Source organism: Ammodytes marinus, assembly GCF_949987685.1.
Source record: "Ammodytes marinus genome assembly, chromosome: 13".
Classification (NCBI taxonomy): domain Eukaryota; kingdom Metazoa; phylum Chordata; class Actinopteri; order Uranoscopiformes; family Ammodytidae; genus Ammodytes; species Ammodytes marinus.
The window spans coordinates 16227356-16250341 of NC_137217.1; the positions used below are offsets into that span (position 1 = coordinate 16227356).

At 40.0% G+C, this 22986-nt stretch overlaps 3 protein-coding genes across 3 annotated transcripts; 2 read left to right on the forward strand and 1 right to left on the reverse strand.

Annotated features, from left to right (window-relative positions):
- Nucleotides 1-1432: 1432 nt before the first annotated feature.
- Nucleotides 1433-3889, reverse strand: LOC307260008 (uncharacterized protein). Its single transcript, XM_080040108.1, has 9 exons — nt 3854-3889; nt 3634-3694; nt 3164-3535; nt 3032-3058; nt 2845-2877; nt 2480-2597; nt 2236-2295; nt 1977-2058; nt 1433-1727 (listed from the first exon to the last, which is right to left on the reverse strand). Exons 2-9 carry the CDS (start codon nt 3692-3694, stop codon nt 1656-1658), a joined length of 825 nt encoding a protein of 274 aa, XP_079896234.1. The 5' UTR covers nt 3854-3889; the 3' UTR covers nt 1433-1655.
- A 1281-nt stretch (nt 3890-5170) lies between these two features.
- On the forward strand, nt 5171-16037 carry LOC307260184 (TBC1 domain family member 15). The gene is made up of 10 exons (XM_080040343.1): nt 5171-5651; nt 7836-8021; nt 8140-8252; nt 9127-9230; nt 13411-13478; nt 14230-14376; nt 14591-14681; nt 14793-14941; nt 15062-15203; nt 15310-16037. Exons 1-10 carry the CDS (start codon nt 5438-5440, stop codon nt 15476-15478), a joined length of 1383 nt encoding a protein of 460 aa, XP_079896469.1. The 5' UTR covers nt 5171-5437; the 3' UTR covers nt 15479-16037.
- Nucleotides 16038-16797: 760 nt separating this feature from the next.
- hsc70 (heat shock cognate 70) lies at nt 16798-21633 on the forward strand. Its single transcript, XM_080038912.1, has 9 exons — nt 16798-16864; nt 18240-18444; nt 18634-18839; nt 19128-19280; nt 19361-19916; nt 20076-20278; nt 20387-20585; nt 20718-20950; nt 21137-21633. Exons 2-9 carry the CDS (start codon nt 18240-18242, stop codon nt 21341-21343), a joined length of 1962 nt encoding a protein of 653 aa, XP_079895038.1. The 5' UTR covers nt 16798-16864; the 3' UTR covers nt 21344-21633.
- The last annotated feature ends 1353 nt before the right edge of the window (nt 21634-22986 follow it).

Sequence of the window (22986 nt, forward strand, 5' to 3'; positions counted from 1 at the left end):
TTGGTTAAGTCTATCACATTAGTGAAATTACACTTTATGGATGCATGATAAACAAACTCCACACTTGGAAATAGTTAAACCCTGACAGAGACAAACCGTGGGAATACAAAGTTCTCTCAACTATAATGATAAGCCAGTTCCCAGTATGCAGGACACTGACACAACCAAGGTCGACACAGTTTTATGTCTCAGGCTCCTTTGTTGACTGTAACTTGTCCTCCAAAGCTTGTTTACACAAACACATCAGTGAATAGATTACATTTTTTACCACAATAATGATATTTAGAATATTGTGTCAAGATTATGATCATGTGACACTGAAGAAATCACTCAGACTCGTTCTCAAACAGTCATTCAATTTTAACTTATAAATGTTCTCTATATAGAGCTCTATATAGGAGCTCCACTGCTGTATTTATTGCAATGGCAGAAACTGGCCAACAGTTAGATTCAGTGGTACATGTGCATGGCTAGTCAAATACTGTTTACTGTATTAAATCAATTTAACAAAATAACTACTCTTGACATTCTTCAATGATTTTATTTTCTATACACAATACAAACATGTGACGTGCAAAATCAGACACAGAGTGCTATTAGCTTTCAAATACAAATGCATCTAACACAGCCCTCATTCCACACTCCTTACGTCCCTAGTCTGGTACATTCACTGACAGAGGAATTAAACTAAGAAAATGCAAGAAAGAATACCTTTCAAGATTTTCGGTTTCATTAACTTCCCCCTTTTTTTCTTCTTTTTCTTACCACAGGCATTTACACAGATGGCTACTATAGTTGATTTAAGTTGTATATACTGGTTTCACTGCTGGGTATTCACTGTAAATAGAGGAGTAAGCACTGTAAATACCTGAGAACAAGCAATGACATACACCTAGCCTTTTACTTTTGGTACAGTAATTACATTAAAGTGAAGACAAAAACCAAAGTTTCAGATGCAGCACAAGAAGTGAATTGGCAAACATATTGAGAAAGACAAGAAAAAACACAATGTATGATTTCATTAAAATATGAATTCCACAGATAATAGAACTCTATTGTGAAACCGATGATTTGCCAAATTCTTGAAATCCTCACTCAATGGTATAATACAGTACATTGGCAACAGTTTTACGCCTCAGTATTTGTCGTACAACATACAAACAATGATAAGAAGTACCAGGGAAGGCAATATGACATTTTATTTTGACGAGCTTTGTTGTATTTGAATAGGTTTAGGCTTACTATCATCCCTTTTGGTTATGACATTTCTTATCAGCTACATTGGCAGTGCCAGACTTTGCTTTATGTTTAATTATCAAAAATATTATTAACATTTCTTTCCTTAAATTATGACATTTAAATTTGTTCTCAAATGGTGGCAGGATTGGCTCTTCACCCTTGCTCCTATTTGAGTCTTTCTGTACAACAGGAAGAGGTCTCTTCATGATGAAGATTCACTAATGAATGATACCAGTGACCATTTTATCTGAAACAACAATTGTTTTAATAAATAAGGAACCAAGCAGGTACAGTATATGTTTTGCAACACCGTTCCTGTCTGCCTTTCACAGTTTTTTGCAACGATTAATGAAGAACAAGTGTAACTCTGATGTTCTTCAAGTCCAAATGATGAGTGAGAAAGACCTTTTCCACTTTTACGAATAATCCACATTTCCATATATATTGTCTGTGTTATCCATTCTTTGATGCATCTGACTAGTAGGGACCTGCAAAGACAAAAAGGTTGTGTTACATTAGAGGCATCCTGTGGAGTTTTAAACCTCTAAAAGAGCTATGGAGCTGTTTTTAGGAGTGACTCCCTGTTTTGTGTGTGTAATGTATATGTGATGACATGATAAAGGGCCCATCTAAGGTTAGCTTTAGTTGTCAAAAGAGAGATGTGACTTATCAGTTGTTCCTGTCTTAATCACCATCTGGCTAGGATATCAAAACACAATAGAGTACGGGTATTATACCTCCATGTTGGCATAGACCGGTTCATCAATGGCCTTCTGCTGAGGAAAAGGCTTGTCGTCATGATTTTTGCCAGGTGCTTCTCTGAAAAGACAAATGGATTTCAGAGCCACGACGTGTCTGATGGAAGAACTGTTTTGGCTGGAGTCAAGAGTGTTCACAAACATCTTCATACAGTATGTACAGAAATAAACTACTGAACTTTAAACTTAATTTAATACTCATACAAATACACAGTAATGATTGTATCAAGAAACATACCTTTTTGCTCCTCTGAAAGATGCAAAATACCCAGATGCCTCCCTGGTAAAAGGTTGTGACCTGTGAAAAGTGGTCATTGCAATGAGGTGTGCTACAAATTGTGATTATATTTAAAATGCTATTTAAAATGTCTTAATAAATGGTATTTTCCCCACATCACATGATTGGCTGCCAAAATAGACACGGATCCTTCATGAAACAAACATAATAACACAATTACTAAATGAGCAAAACGTGTAGTTACCTTTTGCGTTTTATGCAAAAGACAATTCCCATGACAGATATGATGATCAGAAGGGCAGCAATTGGTACAAAGATGCCAATATACATTGATGTCGAAGTCTTCGACTGCTTCGCACCCTCTGTGAAGAAAATTAAGATTGCCATGATCAGATCTTTTCAATGGAGAAAACTGATTTAATCAATCAATCAATCAATCAATCAATCAATCAATCAATCAATCAATCAATCAATCAATCAATCAATCAATCAATCAATCAATCAATCAATCAATCAGATTTAAAAACAATTATATTGATTGATTGAAAACTGATTTAGAGATTTTGTGTCGTATTAAATATTAGTCTTTTAAGTCTGTTAAGAACTTACGTGTTGTTGGTTCATAAGTGGTCATTCTAATATCTGAAAAACAAATCAGTGTGTGAGAGTTTTAATTATAGTTACAATTTACTTTGTTCTTTGTCATAACGTAATATGCAGCCTTGTAGCAAACTGAGGAACACATAAGCAAACTCAATACATGTGAATGAGATAGTAAACAAAGAAGAGGTTATACCTGGGTTAAGAGTGACTGGCTTAACACCTGGCCACATGGGAGAAACACATGCAGTGTTGATTACATTTCTCATGACTCAAACATATAAACATGATTAGAATATTGCTTCCAATGTTTTCCTGAATTTCTTACCAGACAGTGAAATGGAGACAAATTCTTCCCTGAAACTGAAGTTGTCAGTCTTTCCGATAACTCTCACATAGATCCTTGGTTCATTGTCGGTGATGTTTCGTATCTGGAGGGAGCAGTTTCCATTGGCTTTAGATCCAATGGGCATGGTGCGTCCTCTGTACTTCTCGATCACAAAAGACTCATTCGTGTGAGAGACAAAGGCATTCCGGTCTTTGTCATAGGTGTTAAATTTACTTTTCTCTCGCTTTTTCCAGTAAACTTGAACAGGTCCAGTACATTCTTCGGGCGGACAGGTAAACGAACATGGTATGGTCACGGTTGAGCCCAATGATGTATCAATTTTTCTTGTGACATTGATACTCCACTTTTGACCTGCGTGTTGAAAACCAAAGCAGAGTTTTTATGTGTTCAAGTGCACACTTCATGAGAGAAAAAGCAAAACAAACACATCTATACAATTTGCCACCAACCCTCTGAATGATAGGCCAGGATAAGTGTGAGATAGAGAACAATCAGGCCCGACAGCTTCATCTGATCAAAGAAAGACATTATGAGGTTAACCGATATGATCATGAAATCTTAAGAGTGAATTCAGTTTTACATGCAATGCCTATCACATCTGGTAGTTTACATACAACAAGGTCTTGTAGATAAACTGCCTGTAATCCACTGCGTTAAGTAAATACTCACTTTGAGAGGGACCCTGAAGTGGTTGTAGCTTTGTTGTGCTTTGTGTAGATCTAATGAGTCTTAACACTGATGTGAAATTCTTGGGTGTGTTTCCTGTTGCTCAGTTGCAGTGAATCGAGGGAAAAAGAAAAGGGAAGTTAAAACAGCAAAGGCCAACACAGACCACAGTATTACATTTATGTGCTGTCTATAGGGGATATCATTTTACTTGTATAGCCGTTAGTATACATTCTCACCTCTCTGAGACACCAACAGCTCTTCTTGACAGTTTTAAAAAACGCTCAGAAGTGTGAAAATGCAAAGGAAAGTCACATTATGGTAGTCAGTAAGTGTTACACTGCTCAGAGAGATGCGTTGTCCAACCGCTGTGTACAAATAGTAAACTGTAAGCTATAGCTGAACAACTTAAGTACGTGTTCTTGCTCGGATTTAAAAATGGCCTGAGTAGGGGAAACACTTTGAAGCAGGAAGAATGAACAGTGATCAGCAACCCTTCAAACATACAACAAGCTTTGTTATAAGACTTAAAGAAATGTGGGCCTTTCTTTTAACACGTTTCACACAGGGTTTTTTATGCAAAGTCTCCTGCTGCTAAGAATGCCACTGCTGTTCCATTTGTAAAGATTATGGATCACACAGATTACAATTAGCTATCAAGTCAATACTGTATGTTTGGCTCAAAATAACAAATTTGCCTCAAAGGTTTTTACAGTTTGTACATACAGACAGACCTACAGATGATACCTTTTATCATAAGGCCTTTGACTAGAAATCGAAAGCTCACAAACTGCATGGTGATTCAATTCAATATTTTGCATATTCATCCATGGCAGATTAAACACAAGTAAAGTGTTGGGCCACCACCTGCCGTCAGAACAGCTTCATTGCTCCTTGGCATTGATTCTCCAATTTTCTGCAACTCTACTGGAGGGATTTCCCCTTTTTCTAGAAACTGTTCCTGGGTTTCTCATTTTGTTCATCTTAAACTATATCAGCACAAGCATTATAGTTTTGAAATGTATTACAAAGAATGGCCTATACAAAAATGCTTCTTAATATACTATCCAAATGCTTCTCTAATGCAATAATACTCTTTATAATAATAGGCCTTACAAATAAATAATTACATCATAACAGTGTCTATGTTTCTTATCACTCGATGATAGTGATACACGTTGTTCAGGGAAACCTTTGGTGCTTGATGCTGTTAAAAACCGCTAGGTGGAGCAATACATGCTCACAAAACCAATGTGAACTTTGTCCTCCACCTGGAATGTTTGGGTCAAATTCAGATCTCAAGGTGCAGTCATGTGACTCCCGGATGGCTGAGCGAGAGACAACGGCGCTTGACATGTTTTTTTTCCTGAATCGATTCATTTGAGTCTGTTGGGAGTTTTAAGTCTCAGCAACACTGCGCGCACAGCACAGCGATAGGTGAAGCCAGCTGTGTGTTGTTGAGGGAGCTGTAGCCCGTAGGAGGATGCCAGTTGCTTTAGTGTCTGTCGATGCGCCCTGGATGCGGAGCGACAATCGAGCTCTTCCTCACCTGTGCGTGGTGTGTGATCGCTAATACAGCTGGCACACATGGAGGGTCTGAATACCGGGAGTCCACGGCAGATAGCGGGAGAAGGGACGAGCCCCTCGGACAGTCAACAACAGCCAGATGTCCGCTTCCAGGGGCGAGTAGCAGCGGTCAGCTCTCCTGCTCTGGCCGCCGCGCGTCTCACCTTACCCGGGGTCATGGACGCAGAGGGGAGGGTCGACGAGTCCAGACTGAGGATGCATATTTTCAAAAACGGTAGATCTATCTATCTATCTATCTATCTATCTATCTATCTATCTATCTATCTATCTATCTATCTATCTATCTATCTATCTATCTATCTATCTATCTATCTATCTATCTATCTATCTGTCTATCTGTCTATCTGTCTATCTGTCTATCTGTCTATCTGTCTGTCTGTCTGTCTGTCTGTCTGTCTTTCTGTCTGTCAAGACCATTTAATAATGTAACCTTTTATGTAGCCTAACCTATAGACTGCAGGCCCGGTTCTCTTTAATGTAATTATTATTATATTAGGCCTACTTGTAGTTGGCCTACTCTACTTTTTACGTTAAAGGTGCACTATGCATTTTCTGAGGAGGGGGAATTGTTTACATTCACAGAGCCTGCAGTTAGTTTAGCCAGCAAAACATATTTTCTCTTCATGTAGGCTAATTATTGGTATTGCATAATTCTCTCATCATAAATCAAGACTAACTTATTTTGAGGAACCTGGAAGCAAATGTAGGCCTATAGAATAGAATATAACTGTAAACCAAACTGTGGGCCCTGCTGCTGTAAACAATAACAGTGAAACAGTAACTTTTCCGGAAGCTTTCTAACTTCAAACAATGTTCGGAAAGTTTGTTTATTCAGTTTTGAGAATATTTCTTAGCAAAGCTTCCCTTCTCTGACACACCTAAAGTTACATAGTGCACATCTGAGTACAGCCTATACTTCCTATATACATACAACGTAAATGCTGAATAGACCCTATAGGCCTACTGTCTGCGTACCCACTCCTGTCCAATACATTGCATTGTGTTGTTGGCCTGTGAACGGGCCTAAAATAATCCATATAATTCCCATTTAAAAGTGCAAATCCTTTTCTAATCCCTCAAAATTCATGTTAAAAAGATTGTACACATGTTTTGAGTGGGCCTAATGTTGATCTGAACAAAACAAATAAAAGTACAAAAGCATTACAGTCTGATATGTTCTCATTAGTCCAAAAGGTGTCACTTATTCTGCATTTACTCATAAAGGAGATTCATCTTTTCAAATCTGAATCTCTGACTGTGAATTGTGGTCATTCCTGCAGACCAAGAGGAAGTCAAGTGATGCTTTGCTTTCGGGCGTGAGCCACAATCAGGCTATTCTCTAAACATTGCATTTCACATCGGACCCCCTCTGGCAAAGAAGCGTGACTACTGAGATAGAACAACAGATTCCAAGAAGGGGAATGAAATCACATGGGATTCGACCGTCAAAAAAATGTGTTCAGTGAAGTGTGTGAAGCAGGATGGATAGTGTTTGGATATTTTTTTTCACCAGTACATATACAGTATCTGTTAAAACAGTATTTTGTCAATCAACAGGTCCTGGCACTGTCTTAGCAAACAGATTGGCTTTTTTGTGTGTCATTGAAAGTTTCTTAAATGTAAGCTGTACACAGACACAGTAGGAGTTCTCTCTGGATTGATACATCACTCTGAATCCATCATCTACGAGCAGGAATGTGGAAACTCACCCTCCTTCTCTGTGGTCTTTTTGACCTTTGTGCACATTCCATCCCTACACACATGGAGACTTGAAAGATTAAAGAAACCTGTGGAGCAAAACATTACATAAGACATCTCAAATCCTTGTCTCAAATCCCAGTGCAATCAGGGTAAAGTTCATCAAATTTTGGACTGGATTGGTTTCTACAGATTCCCTATTTGTGCACATTATTTAAAGGTGGAGGCAGCAGTTCTGGAAAATTATTGTTGTCAAAACATTTGTTGTAAAAATCTGAAAAATCTCCTCACGTTCCCCTACTTGTACGTACTGTTAGTGCGCTGAGAAAAGATCCAGTGTTAATACACTGCCTAGGCTCTGCAAACGGGCATGTTGCTAGCTCCGGTTGGCCCCCTTAGTTTACATACCCTTTGATTACATACACGTTTACAGAGCATAGGCTGTGTGTTAACACCAGTTTTTTTCCCAACGCACACAGTAACAATAGAACAAGTAGCGGATTATGAGGTGATTTCCACTGATTTTAACAAAAGGTGATTTCGTCATCAATAATTTTTCAGAATCCACCTTTAAACCAGGGTTTGTTTTGATCCTGTGGCGATAGGTTTGGCTGAATGACACTAGTTGAAATGACCTCTTGGTTAGCCAGATATGTATAGACCGCCGTCACTGATCAAACTGTTTTGAATCCCTGTCCAGGTGGCGTGCCTCCCTCTGAGCGTGGCCTGGTGTGGCGCTTCCTGTTTGGGATGTACCCGTGCAGCTCCACAGCGTTAGAGCGCTCTCTGCTGCAGGAGCAGTTGCTGGTACGTTACCGGGTCATGAAGACAAAGTGGCAGCAGTTTGTTCCCTCGGCTGTCCGCTTGCACCTCAACGGCACTGACGGTAAGAGTGCCACACATGCACAACCTCTGGCGCCATGAACAAAGTCGTACGGCTCTCAACTGTGTTCATCTTTTTTTTTCTCATGTGGCCAACTTTGATGACATGATCCTATCTCCAGCTGAGTTGGTAGCAGCAGTCAGGTACTTTGACCAGAGGCAGGAACTGGCCCATCAACAAAACCAGTCCGAGGAGGTCAGTGACAGACTGGCTTTCTTGGAGCTTCAGGCACAGGTTAGTTAAATCTATGTTAGAATATGATTTCATTGTGATTATTGATAGGGGTGGAACACTGTACAAGCCCATTGGGCTTTGTTCCCTCCTTGCACCATTAATTGTTAATGTGTGCTAAATAAATAAACTAAACTAGTAGTACTATTCAATTCTTTATATTTTACATGATATCCTTTCTATTTGATTTACACCTCTGTTTTTTCTATTCAATGCATATCTGATTTGGTTCCATTACATACGTTTCCTTTGGTTTTGTCTGGGTGAAGAGAAAATATGTAGTGTTTAAAGTGGGATGGCCTGGGGCGCTCCGGTGGCGTAGTGGATAGAGCGCGTACCATATTGGCTCCAGCCTTCGTTGCAGTGATCGCGGGTTCGAATCTGAGCCGTGGACCTTTACTGCAGGTCATCCCCCCTCTCTCTCTGTCTCCCCATTTCAACTCTGTACTATCTAATAAAAATAAAAATAAAAGCTTGAAAATGCCAAAAAACAAAAACAAAAATCTTTAAAGTGGGATGGCCTAAGTGTGTTTAGTGAAGTTGCAAAACAGGATTGGACAGTGTTAAACAAACTGTTCATGTCGTAATACATGTTGAGCACGTCTGTCTGAAGAGTGACGGGAACTTTGGAACAGCCGATAGGTTGGCACATTCAGTCAGTGATACTTGACATGCAGCCTTAACTGAGTGATAACCTAAACAAACTGTGCACACTAGTTTACAAATCAATTTTGCCTTATCAAGTGCAAGAACACGATTTATAGAGTATTTAAAGGGAATCATTCATATGTATGAACTCCACTAAATATGTTAATACTTGGATCAGAATCTAGAGGTGTCAAATATATTTGTCTCTACATTCCCTTCCTGTCACCAGATCTTGTTTGAGCGGGTCACATTCGACCAACAGGAGCTGCGGGAAGCCATACGAATCATTGACAAGGATGTTCCGAGAACTAACAGAGACCTGAGTTTTTATCAGTAAGTGACTGTGAACCATTGTTGTGTCGTGTTGTTGTCATACAAAAACACGACACAACATAAACACATAAACACACAAGTCAACAGATAGAGTTTGAAATTTGATTGCTAACCCTTGACATGAGTTTTGTGAGAGTAAACATCCAGACTTTGATTTTTAAGCAGCTAAAAAGGGATCATTCGCTTCATTTGACGTGGCAAAGGAAAACAAAAAATATGTATTGACTGTGGTAAATCAGCTTTAATTTATTGTTGTAAGACTGTAATACCAAGTGCCACAATTAACTCTTAAGGACACATCGAATTTTGGACTTTAAAATAAACAAGGAACATGACATATTATTGCACAGCACTTACTCAGGTCGTTCATGCTATGTTTTCACCTGGATTAGGTTGTTAAGCTTATAGTCCAGGCAAAATAGCGTTTTTCATAGAATAAATTGTAAAAGAATTTTTTTCAGCTCAGATAATTTCTATGAGGTGTCCAGAACAACATACTAAAAGTCCTAAGAAATCCTAGTAGGGGAAATATGTTTAATTCTCATCAATCCGAGATGTGTGCCAATAAGGCGAGACACCAATAAATCCCAATGGGGCTATTTTTTTCCTTTAGTCCTATCAAAATGAAACTTTACACAATGAAAGTATCCATGAAAATTTAAATGTTTTGTATTACAAGTTTCTTTGAAAATGTATTTTAATATGCAAATGAGCTATACACTAATCGTACACGCCCAAAATAAACCCAAATAGGCTTAATTTTTTCCTTTACTCCTACCACAATAAAACTTTACATAGTAAAAGTATACTTGAAAAGTAAAACATTTTGTATTACAAGTTTCTTTTTAAATGAATTTGAATATGCACATGAGCTCCACACTTATTGAATATCCAATCATCGTACTGCCAATGGGTGATGGCGATGCTGCTTTTAGACTGGCCTCTAACCTGAAAAACTGCCTGGCTTACTTATAACAGGTGCCTCTCATGAATTAGATTCCCCCCCCCCCCCCCCCCCAGCTAGTGTCATTTTTTACTTTTTTCAGTGCCATTCCCTTTCCAATGCCAAATAGACGAGACGTAGAATCACAGCCTGAAATGGCATGGAGAAAGAGGAGATTGTCACACACCTTGGGACCAATTAACTCGCCTTTTGGAATTTTATTTATTTTGACTATCATTAATTAATTTTTATCAATACCAGTATTTTTTATATGAAATAACAGATTTTTGTTTATCAATTCCACATTTTTCTTTACCGGAAATCAATTGTTAAAACTGATAAAAAATTAATTATTTGACAACTTTTGTATGTGCAAAAGTTTGTGAACCCTGAGCTGCATTGTTTAAATGGAGCAGGTAAACACAATCAGGTGGGCCAAATTGAGTGATGAAATGGACCAATGTAATGAGAGATCTTTAGGGAAGTAATTGGGCGGCACCAGATAAAACAGAGATTAAACCAGGTCAGTGTAGGCCCACGAAAGTGAACCCATACAGATTAGACATGCCAAAAGGGAAAGACAATCTCAGAGGATCTCAGGAAGAGAGATGTGATGTTGCACATTTGTCTGGGGACAGCTATACATTAATTTATTTGGTTCTTGTGCCATAAACAGCTTGTGTGCATTCAGATCAGTATGATGCAACAAGAGTACTAACAAGTCTGTGTCATCACCTACTGAGACTGTGTCTTTTGTTCTGGCACAGGCAATGGCAGTTTGGACAATGAGCACATCTGCATCGTGCTTTGCATGGTTTGTGATACACCATTTTTTGTCTTACAAGTTTCTTTGAAAATTAATTTTAATATGCAAATGAGCTATGCACTAATCAAATATAGGCTACCCAAAATATATCTGCATAGGCTTAATTTTTACCTTTACTCCTACCACATTAAAACTTTACACAATGAAAGTCTACATGAAAAGTAAAACATTTGTATTAGAAGTTAACTTATATTGGTCAAGGCTTTCCAGAAGGGGTTGGTCGAACGTCAGAACAGGGGTCACATCATACTGCAGAGCTTGAGTTGCCACAAACCTCAATGTTGAGTATATGCAGGATTCATCACTGGGATCAAGATCAATCATTGGAAGTAATGTTACTGAAGCTCTCCCAGGGTGTTCATCTAGAAGATGCAGGATCTGCATCATACCAGACCATGATGGCCTTTGAGAGTGAAGGAGTAGGGATGTCTTCCACAAAACATCCAGCTGTAATGTTTTGTTATCTGCTGGCAACAGAGCCAGTGGCTGATACACAATAGGTTCACGTATAGGAGGAATCATAAAGTACTGAATGTGTATGCAACCAACCGTAGCAATATCTGCAGCAGTCACTTGGATCTTTAAAGGAAAAAATGAAGCCTATGCGGATATATTTTGGGTAGCCTATATTTGATTAGAGTATAGCTCATTTGCATATTAAAATTCATTTTCAAAGAAACTTGTAAGATAAAAATGGTGTATAACAAACCATGCAAAGCACGATGCAGATGTGCTCATTGTCCAAACTGCCATTGCCTCTGCCAGAACAAAAGACACAGTCTCAGTAGGTGATGACACAGACTTGTTAGTACTCTTGTTGCATCATGCTGATCTGAATGCACACAAGCTGTTTCTGGCACCAGAACCAAAGAAAGCAACAAAAACAAGACGGATATGGTGCATAAAGTAGACAAAGGAGTTACTTGGTCCCAAGGTGTGTGACAATCTCCTCTTTCTCCTTCTTTTCGCCATTTCAGGCTGTGATTCTACATCTCGTCTATTTGGCATAGGAAAGGGAATGGCACTAGCCTGGAACTCCAGACCTGCCACTAGGCGCTGGCAAATTAAATGTGCTGCGCCTGTTGGTCTGGGCACTCTCCATTGAAGCTCATTAAATATGTCAAGAAATCCTGAGCTGCGTTTTAATTGGTTCTATCTGATATGGGCGGGCCAGAGCCCTATGTATGGTGCTCTGGGGCCTCGACCCTTTACAATTTGGAAGACGGCACGCAAATCTTTCATTAGCAAGTAAGAGGAATGTTCTGTTTTGCTGACCGACCGCGGCAAAAGTTCGATTTAACAGTTAACCCCGCTGTTCGCTAAACGAACGGGGCTTAATACGTCACATTGTTCATTGCTCTGATTGGATGTAGTGCCATCAAATTGCGTGCAGTGGTATTTGAAGAGACAAATCTAATTCATGAGAGGCACCTGTTATACCCCTGGCAGGTAAGCCAGGCAGTTTTTCAGGTTAGAGGCCAGTCTAAAAGCAGCATTGCCATCACCCATTGGCAGTACGATGATTGGATATTCAATAAGTGTGGAGCTCATGTGCATATTCAAATTCATTTAAAAAGAAACTTGTAATACAAAATGTTTTACTTTTCAAGTATACTTTTACTATGTAAAGTTTTATTGTGGTAGGAGTAAAGGAAAAAATTAAGCCTATTTGGGTTTATTTTGGGCGTGTACGATTAGTGTATAGCTCATTTGCATATTAAAATAAATTTCCAAAGAAACTTGTAATACAAAACATTTAAATTTTCATGGATACTTTCATTGTGTAAAGTTTCATTTTGATAGGAGTAAAGGAAAAAAATTGCCCCATTGGGATTTATTGGTGTCTCGCCTTATTGGCACACATCTCGGATTGATGAGAATTAAACATATTTCCCCAACTAGGATTTCTTAGGACTTTTAGTATGTTGTTCTGGACACCTCATAGAAATTATCTGAGCTGAAAAAAATTCTTTTACAATTTATTCTATTTTTGGCCCCAAAATGCCTTACTTTGCCTGGCCTATTAGAGCTCATACGACTAGTGAGCGTAGTAGTGAGTTGCTTGAAGAAAAAAGAATACAAAGTATGGGCTCTGAATTTAGATAAATACAGAGGGGAGAAAACCGACCTAATTAGGATACTCTGCCGCTCAATGCTGAAGAACCACTCAGACTGTTTTTCTTATATACACGTTGAAAGTATGTTGGTCCAAAACAGAATTAATACATATACGGTTAAAATAGATAATGGTTCAAATTAATAAATGACATATAATATTATATAATAAATACATTATCTCACCTGTCTTATGAATATAAATGCTTGCAAAACATCATAGCCTATAATAGTAGACATATAATAGTAACAGTAGAGGCGTGTCCTTATTCAATATATCATTTATGTCTCTGCAGGGGGGAAGGTTCAGGCAGTCTGTTGGTGCTGAGAGACATTCTCATCACTTACGCTGCTTTTCATCCAGGTATTCTAAAATCAGCCCATCATCGCAGGTTTTAAGGCCAGGACACACCGGCCCGATAATCGCCGTCGGAGAGTCTGGAAAGGGCGGGGACACAAATCTGTTTGGTGTGTGCCGTGACGTCGGTCGTCGTAGATGTCGTCGGGCTCCTTTTGTTGTTCAATCGGCGGCGGGCAGTCTTTCAGTTGGAGCAATTTGATTGGTGGAGGGCTAGCGAATCAGTGATGCCCGGAAGTGAGGCGGGTAGCACAAACAGCTAACAACAGTCAGCCATTGTTTTAATGTGTTTGTTTGTTTCGTTCAGCGAGTACCCACATGCATCAATCATTGTTGACTGCTCGACACCATGCTCGACACTCTCTGCTAAAAATGGTGCTCTTTATTGTCCATAAATATAAATACGTATTTCTATCTATGTTTATGGTCTAGAGAGTTGTCCCATCATTTCCGGCTTCCGTATTTTTTTGGGCCACAATACAGATTAGCGCCGCTTGCTGTAATGGAGACATTACGTCCCGCACAAGCGCAAGCGCAGAGCGTACGGGAAGTCAGTAGTCGGCTCGGTGTGTTCTTGGCACTTTTTTGGCCTCGACGGGCAGACTGGAGCTGCCTGAAATGGCAGACTCCATTTTTGGGTAGTCGGACCGGTGTGTCCTGGCCTTAATGACTCTGACCAGACCACACATCATTAGGGGCTAACCGTCTTTTTTTGTTTGTTTGTTTTGTTCACAACTTGCATTCATTGTTGATCCAGAGGTCAGTTATGCCCAAGGAATGAATGACCTGTGTAGCAGGTTCCTGGAGGTTCTTGACTCTGAAGTGGACACTTTCTGGAGTTTCTCCTGCTACATGGAGAAATTCTCCAAGGACTTCATGGCTGACGGTCTCCACAGTAAAATAAGTGAGATTACCTAAAAGAAATGCAACTTCATGTACATGTTCTCCTTTCCAACATGTTCATTTCTCCTTTCCAACATCATTTTGTTCTCTAAATGAAATTGCAAGAGAGATTCAGGACCTCTAGTGGTACAAGAGAAAATATGTCCAGAGAAAAAGCATAGCTCAGCAGTAGTGTATAAGCATGTGGAATTAAAGTTGTGTTTACCGTCTTTTAGAGTTGGAGGCAGCCCTGTTGAAGGAACTGGACCCTCCGCTTTATGCCCATTTGGTCACAGACAGCATGGAGAGCTTTGCCTTCTGCCACAGGTAGATCTGCATATATATCTTTGGATTTCTGCTCCTGATTTTATGGTATGAATATGCGTTTTGGGAATTCAGCATGCCCATTTTCTTTGACTGTGTCGTCTTTCCCTAAAGGTGGCTGCTGCTGGGTTTCCAAAGGGAATTTGAACAGAGCGACGCACTACGATTGTTTGAGATCCTGAGCTGTGACCACTTGGAGCTTATCTCCCAACAAGTAACCCAAGCCCGTTATCGGGAAAGGCTGGCCCATAAATACAGCACAGGTGAAACCCAGAACTCCAGTTTAACATAATAAATAAGGTGGAATGTAATGTGATTTAGTTTACTCTGTAAAATGGCTGACGTTAATATAGAGATATGTCTTCGCATTGTTATGTTTGCAGAGGACCATTCAGAGCCAGAGCTGCAGGCTCTAAACACTGACTTCACGTTTGAGCTTTTCATCTGTGCGGCCATCCTTTTAGAGAACAGAGAGTCTTTGCTGCGGTGTCGAGATGATGTACAACTCATCCAGTTTACTAGCAGGTTTGTCTGTACACTAAGACATGAAAATATTATCACATAATATCACAAAATTCAGTTTTTTGGTAATGATGAAGGTGTTGGATAAACCTTTGCCTTTTTGTTGCAGCCTTCAGGGAACACTGGATCTGAACAGCACGCTGAAGAAAGCAGAGTACCATTTGTACAACTACTGCAAGCGCTGTGCCTGGGATTGCATGGATGGACACTTCAGTTCACACAAAAGCAAAGAAGAGGACTTTCTTTATCAACTCCGGTGTTTACTTGTTTTAAAGTGATAGCTACTATTTAAATACCTATGGTCAAATAATCTTTTGAAACTGTAATTTATAACATATAATCCATATTTGGAGATTTTAGGGCACGTATCTTTTTGTCTAAGTGTTTTATTTCTGAGGGAAACACATGAATGTAACGATAGCTGCTTACCTTGAGTTTGATTAGGTACCGCTGAGGCATACATGTATAGTTTTTATTGTATGACCAACATTAACTGTGCATCATTTCTGTTGCTCTCCCGAAATTCCATGAATATGCATAGCTCAACTCAATACCTTAGAAACTCAGAAGGGTTCGCTTTTCCGGGTTCTGCAATATTCCCTAGCTACTTGACAGGCGTGTGTGAATACTACGATGTGGTGTGTGGCAACAGGTGGTGTCCGTAAAGAACCACAGTTATATTTAATACTACGTGGCCTATGTGTCAGAGGGGTCCATGTAACAAGAATAGACGCCTGGTGTTTGAGCTCTGGCAGAGGGAACACGCAGTACGGGGCAGGAAAGCTTACTGCACAACTGTGTCTTAAAGAGAGAATTAAAGTTAACACTACAATATAAATTATCTGAAATGTTATACCTCAATAAAACTACTGAGTTGAGTTGAGCAATGTTGTGTGGACAAGATTCATTTTCAGGTTTCCTATACTGTATGTCTCACATTATACAGAAGGTAATGTTTTGAATCAAAGACCCCCCATCCCCTAAACTGGGATATAAAAAGTAAGACACCCCATTTGAAACATAAATGCTAAATAGGTTATACACATTTTGACTTGTGTAACTTTATTCTCTCCTTTATCCCAATACTACCATTTAATGTATTCATGCATAAAGCCCATATGCTCGACAGCAAGTGTAAAAGGACTGAAGTTGTATCTTTTACACAAAGAGTGCCTCACCGTTTTTGAAGTGAAAGGCTGTGAATAGATTTTCAGAATTGTTACAAAGTATTTTGAAAAAAAGTAACACTGTACTTTTAAATGTCCTATCCATGTGGGTAATGTGAACACTATTTTCAGAAAATACTGTTTCATCACAGAGCAATGCTCCAGTAATAATAGAAACATGTTTGTTTAAGGTGTCAAATCAAAGCCTTCGACATATTACGTTAGGCTTTTTTCTTTTGCTTAGCAGATGGTTATATACACGTAGTTAACACAACTGCAAGCTTTCTTTCAAGGAAATCCAGTCAATGAGTAGGGACACACACGGGCCTAGAACTTTCCTTGGTGGAGTCATCTGACACCCTGATTGATGGGCTCTCCTTGCACAGTGCTCTATAAACACCGGAGAGCAGAGACACTCGCCCTCTTAGTCTGCCTGCCAGGAGAGGGAAAGGAGTGCTGGATAAAAGTTTTGCGTACTAGAACATCTGACGGCGCAAGGTAACCCCTTCTACAAGAAGCATTGCACTGAGCCTGGCTTCATAGTCTGTCTTGCTTGCTGATTTTAAAAGCTTAACTGCCAAATGTTAAACAAGGTATTTCCAAGTGAGTGAAGCTGGCATGGTTTCTGTCAAACACTGGCATGGCAAGCTGAAGCATAATCACCAAGAAAAAAGCAAACGGTACAGTGACTCCAGCAGACAAAATTATTCAAATTATTATCTTCCATCGTCACAACAGCGTCAGTTGGGGATGTAATCTTGCCTCTTATGAATCACATCAACCAAAGGAAACTAGTGAATTGCATTAACTTTACATTATGGAATGAATGTAATACAAAACTCTTCCATATTTGTGATGCTTTTTCACATGCAATGGACTTTCTGTATTCAAGTTTCAAATGTAGGCTTAGGACAGGCAGTGAAGCAACGGCAATGAGTCAACACTTTCAGCTCTGTATTACACAACTGGATAACAAGTGATAATTCAATAGTCAGCAGTTGAAGAAGTTCTGGGACAGGAAGAAAGTCTCAACTGTCACCCTTTAGGCATACAGATAAAAAAAAGACCATCTTAGAATCTTTCATATTTAAACAAGGCAGTTTTGTGCCCTGGGATTTGGTGGAATATTTTACTGGTTGTTTGTGATTATCTCTGCTTTGAATATTTTTTATTCCCTGCCTCAGTCTGCTGGTTTCCCCGTGCTACAAGAGGCCTTTGTTCTTCACTTATCAAATGTGTTGCTATGTATACTGCACCTCAAAGCTGTACTTTTCCATGTCTATTTTTTTGTTGCCCTTTTTTATAATACAAACCAGGCATTCATTGATAAAAGTCTCTCTTAATTTTAAGCAACCTTCCATTCATTCCCATGTAGATCCACTGATATCTATCACAGTAACTGTAAGCTATTTGGAGCCAGCTGTCGGAAAATAGACACACTGATGATCACTATTCCAGGATCAGTACATCACATTTCACCAGCACGACAGAGACACTGAAGTGTTATGTTGCTGAGGGAGTGGAAATTGAAGCAGTATGCAAAGGGAATGAAAGGGCAGTGTGAGTCTAGTCATTTAGTCTCGAGTGTCAGGAGGTGGTTTAAACCACTACACCATGGATGCCACTCCACCACTAACTGAGCCTCCAATGGCCGTGCATCTGGACTGGATGTACAGTAAATAACAAAAACAGGCTTCCCTTTGTAGGAACACCTTCAGTGGGTATATGCTGGTGTACATAGTATGCAGGTGCATACACTAAGTTATTTATACACTTTATTCTGTGATTATGAATCAGTGCTCTAGTCTGCCATTACTGTCCGAGTAAAAAGGGCTTCAATTACTAACATGTTTCTTTTTGTCTTCTATATAAGATGTCTAAAGGACCAGCAGTAGGCATTGACCTGGGCACCACATATTCTTGTGTGGGCATCTTCCAGCATGGCAAAGTGGAGATCATTGCCAACGACCAAGGAAACAGGACCACCCCCAGCTATGTGGCCTTCACGGACACAGAAAGATTGATTGGAGATGCTGCCAAGAACCAGGTGGCCATGAACCCATCCAACACTGTATTTGGTAAGGGCTGCAGCACCCAAAACTGGCTCAAAACACTAACCTAAAAATTGTATTCTCATTTTCCTCACCGTATTGTGTGTTTCTTTTTACATTTTAAAGTAAAAAACTCATAACCATTTTTAACTGTATATACACTGTGAACTTAACATATTATTCAGTGTATTGTATTTTCTGTTTAATCCCCTTCAGATGCTAAGCGTCTGATTGGTCGTAAATTTGACGATACTGTGGTGCAGTCTGACATGAAATACTGGCCCTTCAAGGTGGTGAATGACTCTACCAAACCCAAGGTGGAGGTTGAGTACAAGGGTGAGGTAAAGTCCTTCTACCCTGAGGAGATTTCCTCGATGGTCCTCGTCAAGATGAAGGAGATCTCTGAGGCTTATCTTGGCAAGGTAGATGACAATAAATAAGTGTTGAACACTTTGCTCCAAATGGCATGGGGTAATACCGTGTCATGCAGACAACATTGCAGCAATGACAAGCTGCAACTGTCCAGCAACTACTATTCACAACGCTAACACAAATGGTTATCTAAAAGCTAATACCTCAGAACCATAGCAAACACTCAACGACTCTAACCTTAGTTTTTAATTTTTGCAAGGCCCTGTTATATTTTAAAAAGAGGAATAGTTGGAACGCACAATGCTTTTTATTGACTCAAGGTCTTACTGTCTTTACAGCCCGTGAACAATGCAGTTATCACAGTTCCTGCTTACTTCAATGACTCCCAGCGCCAAGCCACTAAAGATGCCGGAACCATTTCTGGCCTGAATGTGCTGCGCATCATCAACGAACCGACTGCTGCAGCCATTGCTTACGGCCTGGACAAGAAGGTTACTAACTTATAACTTGTCTGAACCTCAAGCAGATTTTGGGATCCTATTAGTGTAATCATTCTTACTATTTATTTTAGGTTGGAGGTGAACGTAATGTCCTAATCTTTGACCTTGGAGGTGGTACATTCGATGTGTCAATCCTGACTATTGAAGATGGCATCTTTGAGGTCAAGTCCACAGCCGGTGACACTCACTTGGGCGGTGAGGACTTTGACAACCGCATGGTTAACCACTTCATTGGTGAGTTCAAGCGCAAGTTCAAAAAGGAGATCAACAACAACAAGCGAGCTGTGCGTCGTCTGCGCACAGCATGCGAGCGTGCCAAGCGCACCCTCTCTAGCAGCACCCAGGCCAGCATTGAGATCGATTCCCTCTACGAAGGAACAGATTTCTACACTTCCATCACCAGGGCCCGTTTTGAAGAGCTCAATGCCGACCTGTTCCGTGGAACCTTAGACCCCGTGGAGAAATCCCTGAGGGATGCCAAGATGGACAAGGGCCAGATCCATGACATTGTCCTGGTGGGGGGATCCACACGCATCCCAAAGATTCAAAAGCTGCTTCAGGACTTCTTCAATGGCCGTGACCTAAATAAGAGCATCAACCCTGACGAGGCTGTGGCCTATGGTGCAGGTGGGTCTCTCTACAACATTTAGGTTTCACACTTATATTATAGTCGTATTAGTATTCAAGTACAGAAGGCGCTGTTCCAAAATGAATAAGTGGCTTAAAGAAAAGCTATATTGTCATTATTGCATTATATTAACATTATCCTTTGGAAACTATTTACAGCTGTGCAGGCAGCCATCTTGGCTGGTGATAAGTCTGAGAACGTACAGGACCTGCTGCTGCTGGATGTCACGCCCCTATCCCTGGGAATCGAGACTGCTGGAGGAGTAATGACTGTTCTTATCAAAAGGAACACTACTATCCCCACCAAGCAAACCCAGACCTTTACCACCTACTCAGACAACCAACCTGGTGTGCTCATTCAGGTATAGAGCAAAGTACATTTCTTGAAATAAGTTCACTACCCATATCAGTGCTGTAATTAATCGTGGATGTATTCACTGACTGGTCAGAATTTGGGTTAATGTTTTTAGGTTTATGAAGGTGAGAGAGCCATGACCAAAGACAACAATATCCTGGGCAAATTTGAGCTAGTCGGTATCCCCCCGTCTCCCAGAGGTGTCCCTCAGATTGAGGTCACCTTTGACATTGATGCCAATGGCATTCTCAATGTGTCTGCAGTGGACAAAAGCACTGGAAAGGAGAACAAAATCACCATCACCAATGACAAAGGTAGATGACCATTTTACATATTTCTCAAATTGGGATGTTGCTCAAAAACTGAAAGAATGTCGTACATGAACAGAGAGAAAAAATGTAAAAACATTACACAGGTAATGAGCTGTGTATATTATTTCCCATTAGGGCGTCTGAGCAAGGAAGACATTGAAAAAATGGTGCAGGAGGCCGAGCAGTTCAAGGCTGAGGATGAGGTCCAGAGAGAAAAGGTCACAGCCAAGAACTCCCTGGAGTCTCTGGCCTTCAACATGAAGAGCACCGTGGAGGATGATAACCTCAAAGACAAGATCAGCCCTGAGGACAAAAAGACCATCCTAGACAAGTGTAACGAAGTCATATCCTGGCTGGACAAGAACCAGGTAAAATATCTGTTGACTGAACCATGAGCCTTGATTGCAGAAAGAGGTTATTCTATGGCTGACACTGTAAAAAGCAGAGAGGCAGCCTATTACTGTATATGTTCACATTGTATTAATATTTTGTGAAGCAATTTTCGCCACTCCCCTGTCACAATTAATTCTTCTTAATCCTTGTATGTTACCCAGACAGCAGAGAAGGAAGAGTATGATCATCATCAGAAAGAACTGGAGAAGGTGTCCAACCCCATCATGACCAAGCTATACCAGGGAGGTATGCCCGGGGGAATGCCAGGTGGGATGCCAGGAGGGATGCCTGGAGGAATGCCCGGCGGCTTCCCTGGTGGAGCTGGAGGCGGCTCCTCCTCTGGCCCAACCATTGAGGAGGTCGACTAAACACTGCTGACAGTATATTTATCTCAGATTCCAGCATACTCTTGCCTGAATAGAATACACATCCAATAAACATTTGATGGCAGGCTTATCTTGTTTGAAGTTATGCTAGAATGTTTCTCTCAAACCTTAAGATTTCAATATTTCACTAACTTGAGCAACACAATCTGGTACTTGTACTACAATATTCAGTCGCAGAGACTTGTATTAGTTTGTTATGGCTTCAAGATGATTTGCATGAAGGATAGAAATTAATCTCTAATTTGTGGTTTCTAAACAATAAATCAATAAGGGTCACCAATGGGATTCTGATGTGCCAAATGTATTGTGTGTTTCTTTTGATTCATTTTATTTAATAGCATTACATTTCTGAATCACTCATGTACAGTATTTTCATTATAATGAACGAGAAACAAAATGCACTACTTATAATGCCTTTCATTTGGGGATATAAAGCACATAGGATCTCAAAAGCCCACCTTCAGAAATCCAGGGAGCATGGCGGACTGGGGTTACCGTGTTTTTTACATTATTTCTGGGCTGCCAATGCTAGAGTCATGGTGTATTGGCAATTTACATATGAAGTCAGCCTTATGTTATGTGCTGGAAAAGTGATTGTGTCATTTTACATGTCTGTGCTTGTGTCATTTTGTTTTTGTGCTTATGTGTTGTATTTTTGTAACCGTCTCTTTTTAATGTTTCTTTTTTTCTTTTCTACCTGCCAGGGACAACAGGTGAAAATTAGCCTGCATGGCTAAATCTGGCACATTTACATGTTGAACTTTGGTGCTCATGATTATTAATGTGCGCTGTCCCTTAAAAATAAATAAATAAATAAATATTAGAACTGAAATGCCCCCCTGGATGGCCATTGAAAAAAGCCTGGCCCCAAAAAATTCTCTTACTGCCCTCCTTTTCTCTTCTCCCAGACCGCCTGCTTCCTTTAGAGGAGACCACTTTATTCTATCCAACGGTCAGAGAATTTGGAACCAAACTAGGAAGGCCTGCGAACTACCGAGCACGACCATACATGCCCCAATCTGGCATAACCATGCCTTCCCCCCATCGTTCACAGATTCAGCATTCAGAGATTGGAGCCGGAAGGGAATAGTAACAGTAGAGGACCTTTATATAAATGGTCACTTTGCTTCATTTGATCAGCTAGTATCAAAGTTTTCACTGTCGAAAGCTCAATTCTTCAGGTATCTACAGGTGAGGAATTATGTCAGACAAAATCTACCATCCTCTGAGTCCCTGCCCGCAGATGATCAATTGTCCAAAACTTTGCTAGGCTCACCAGAAGCTAAAAACCTGATTTCATCTTTTGTGGGAATATTTTTAGACCGGCAGGACAAATCCACTTTAAAAATAAAGCAAGCCTGGGAATAAGACTTAAACGACGATGTCTGGGAGGGAGCGCTAAAAAGCATAACATCCTGCTCTATAAACTCGAGGCTTCAGTTAATTCAATTTAAGGTCACACTTAGATTACACTATTCTAAGGTTAAACTGCATAACTTTTTCACAAATCTTTCACCTTTATGTAACAGGTGTAAGATTCCCGAGGGTACACTTGCTCACCACTTTTGGGAATGTCCAAATCTTTACAACTTTTGGTGTCTTGTATTTCAATGGTATTCTAATGT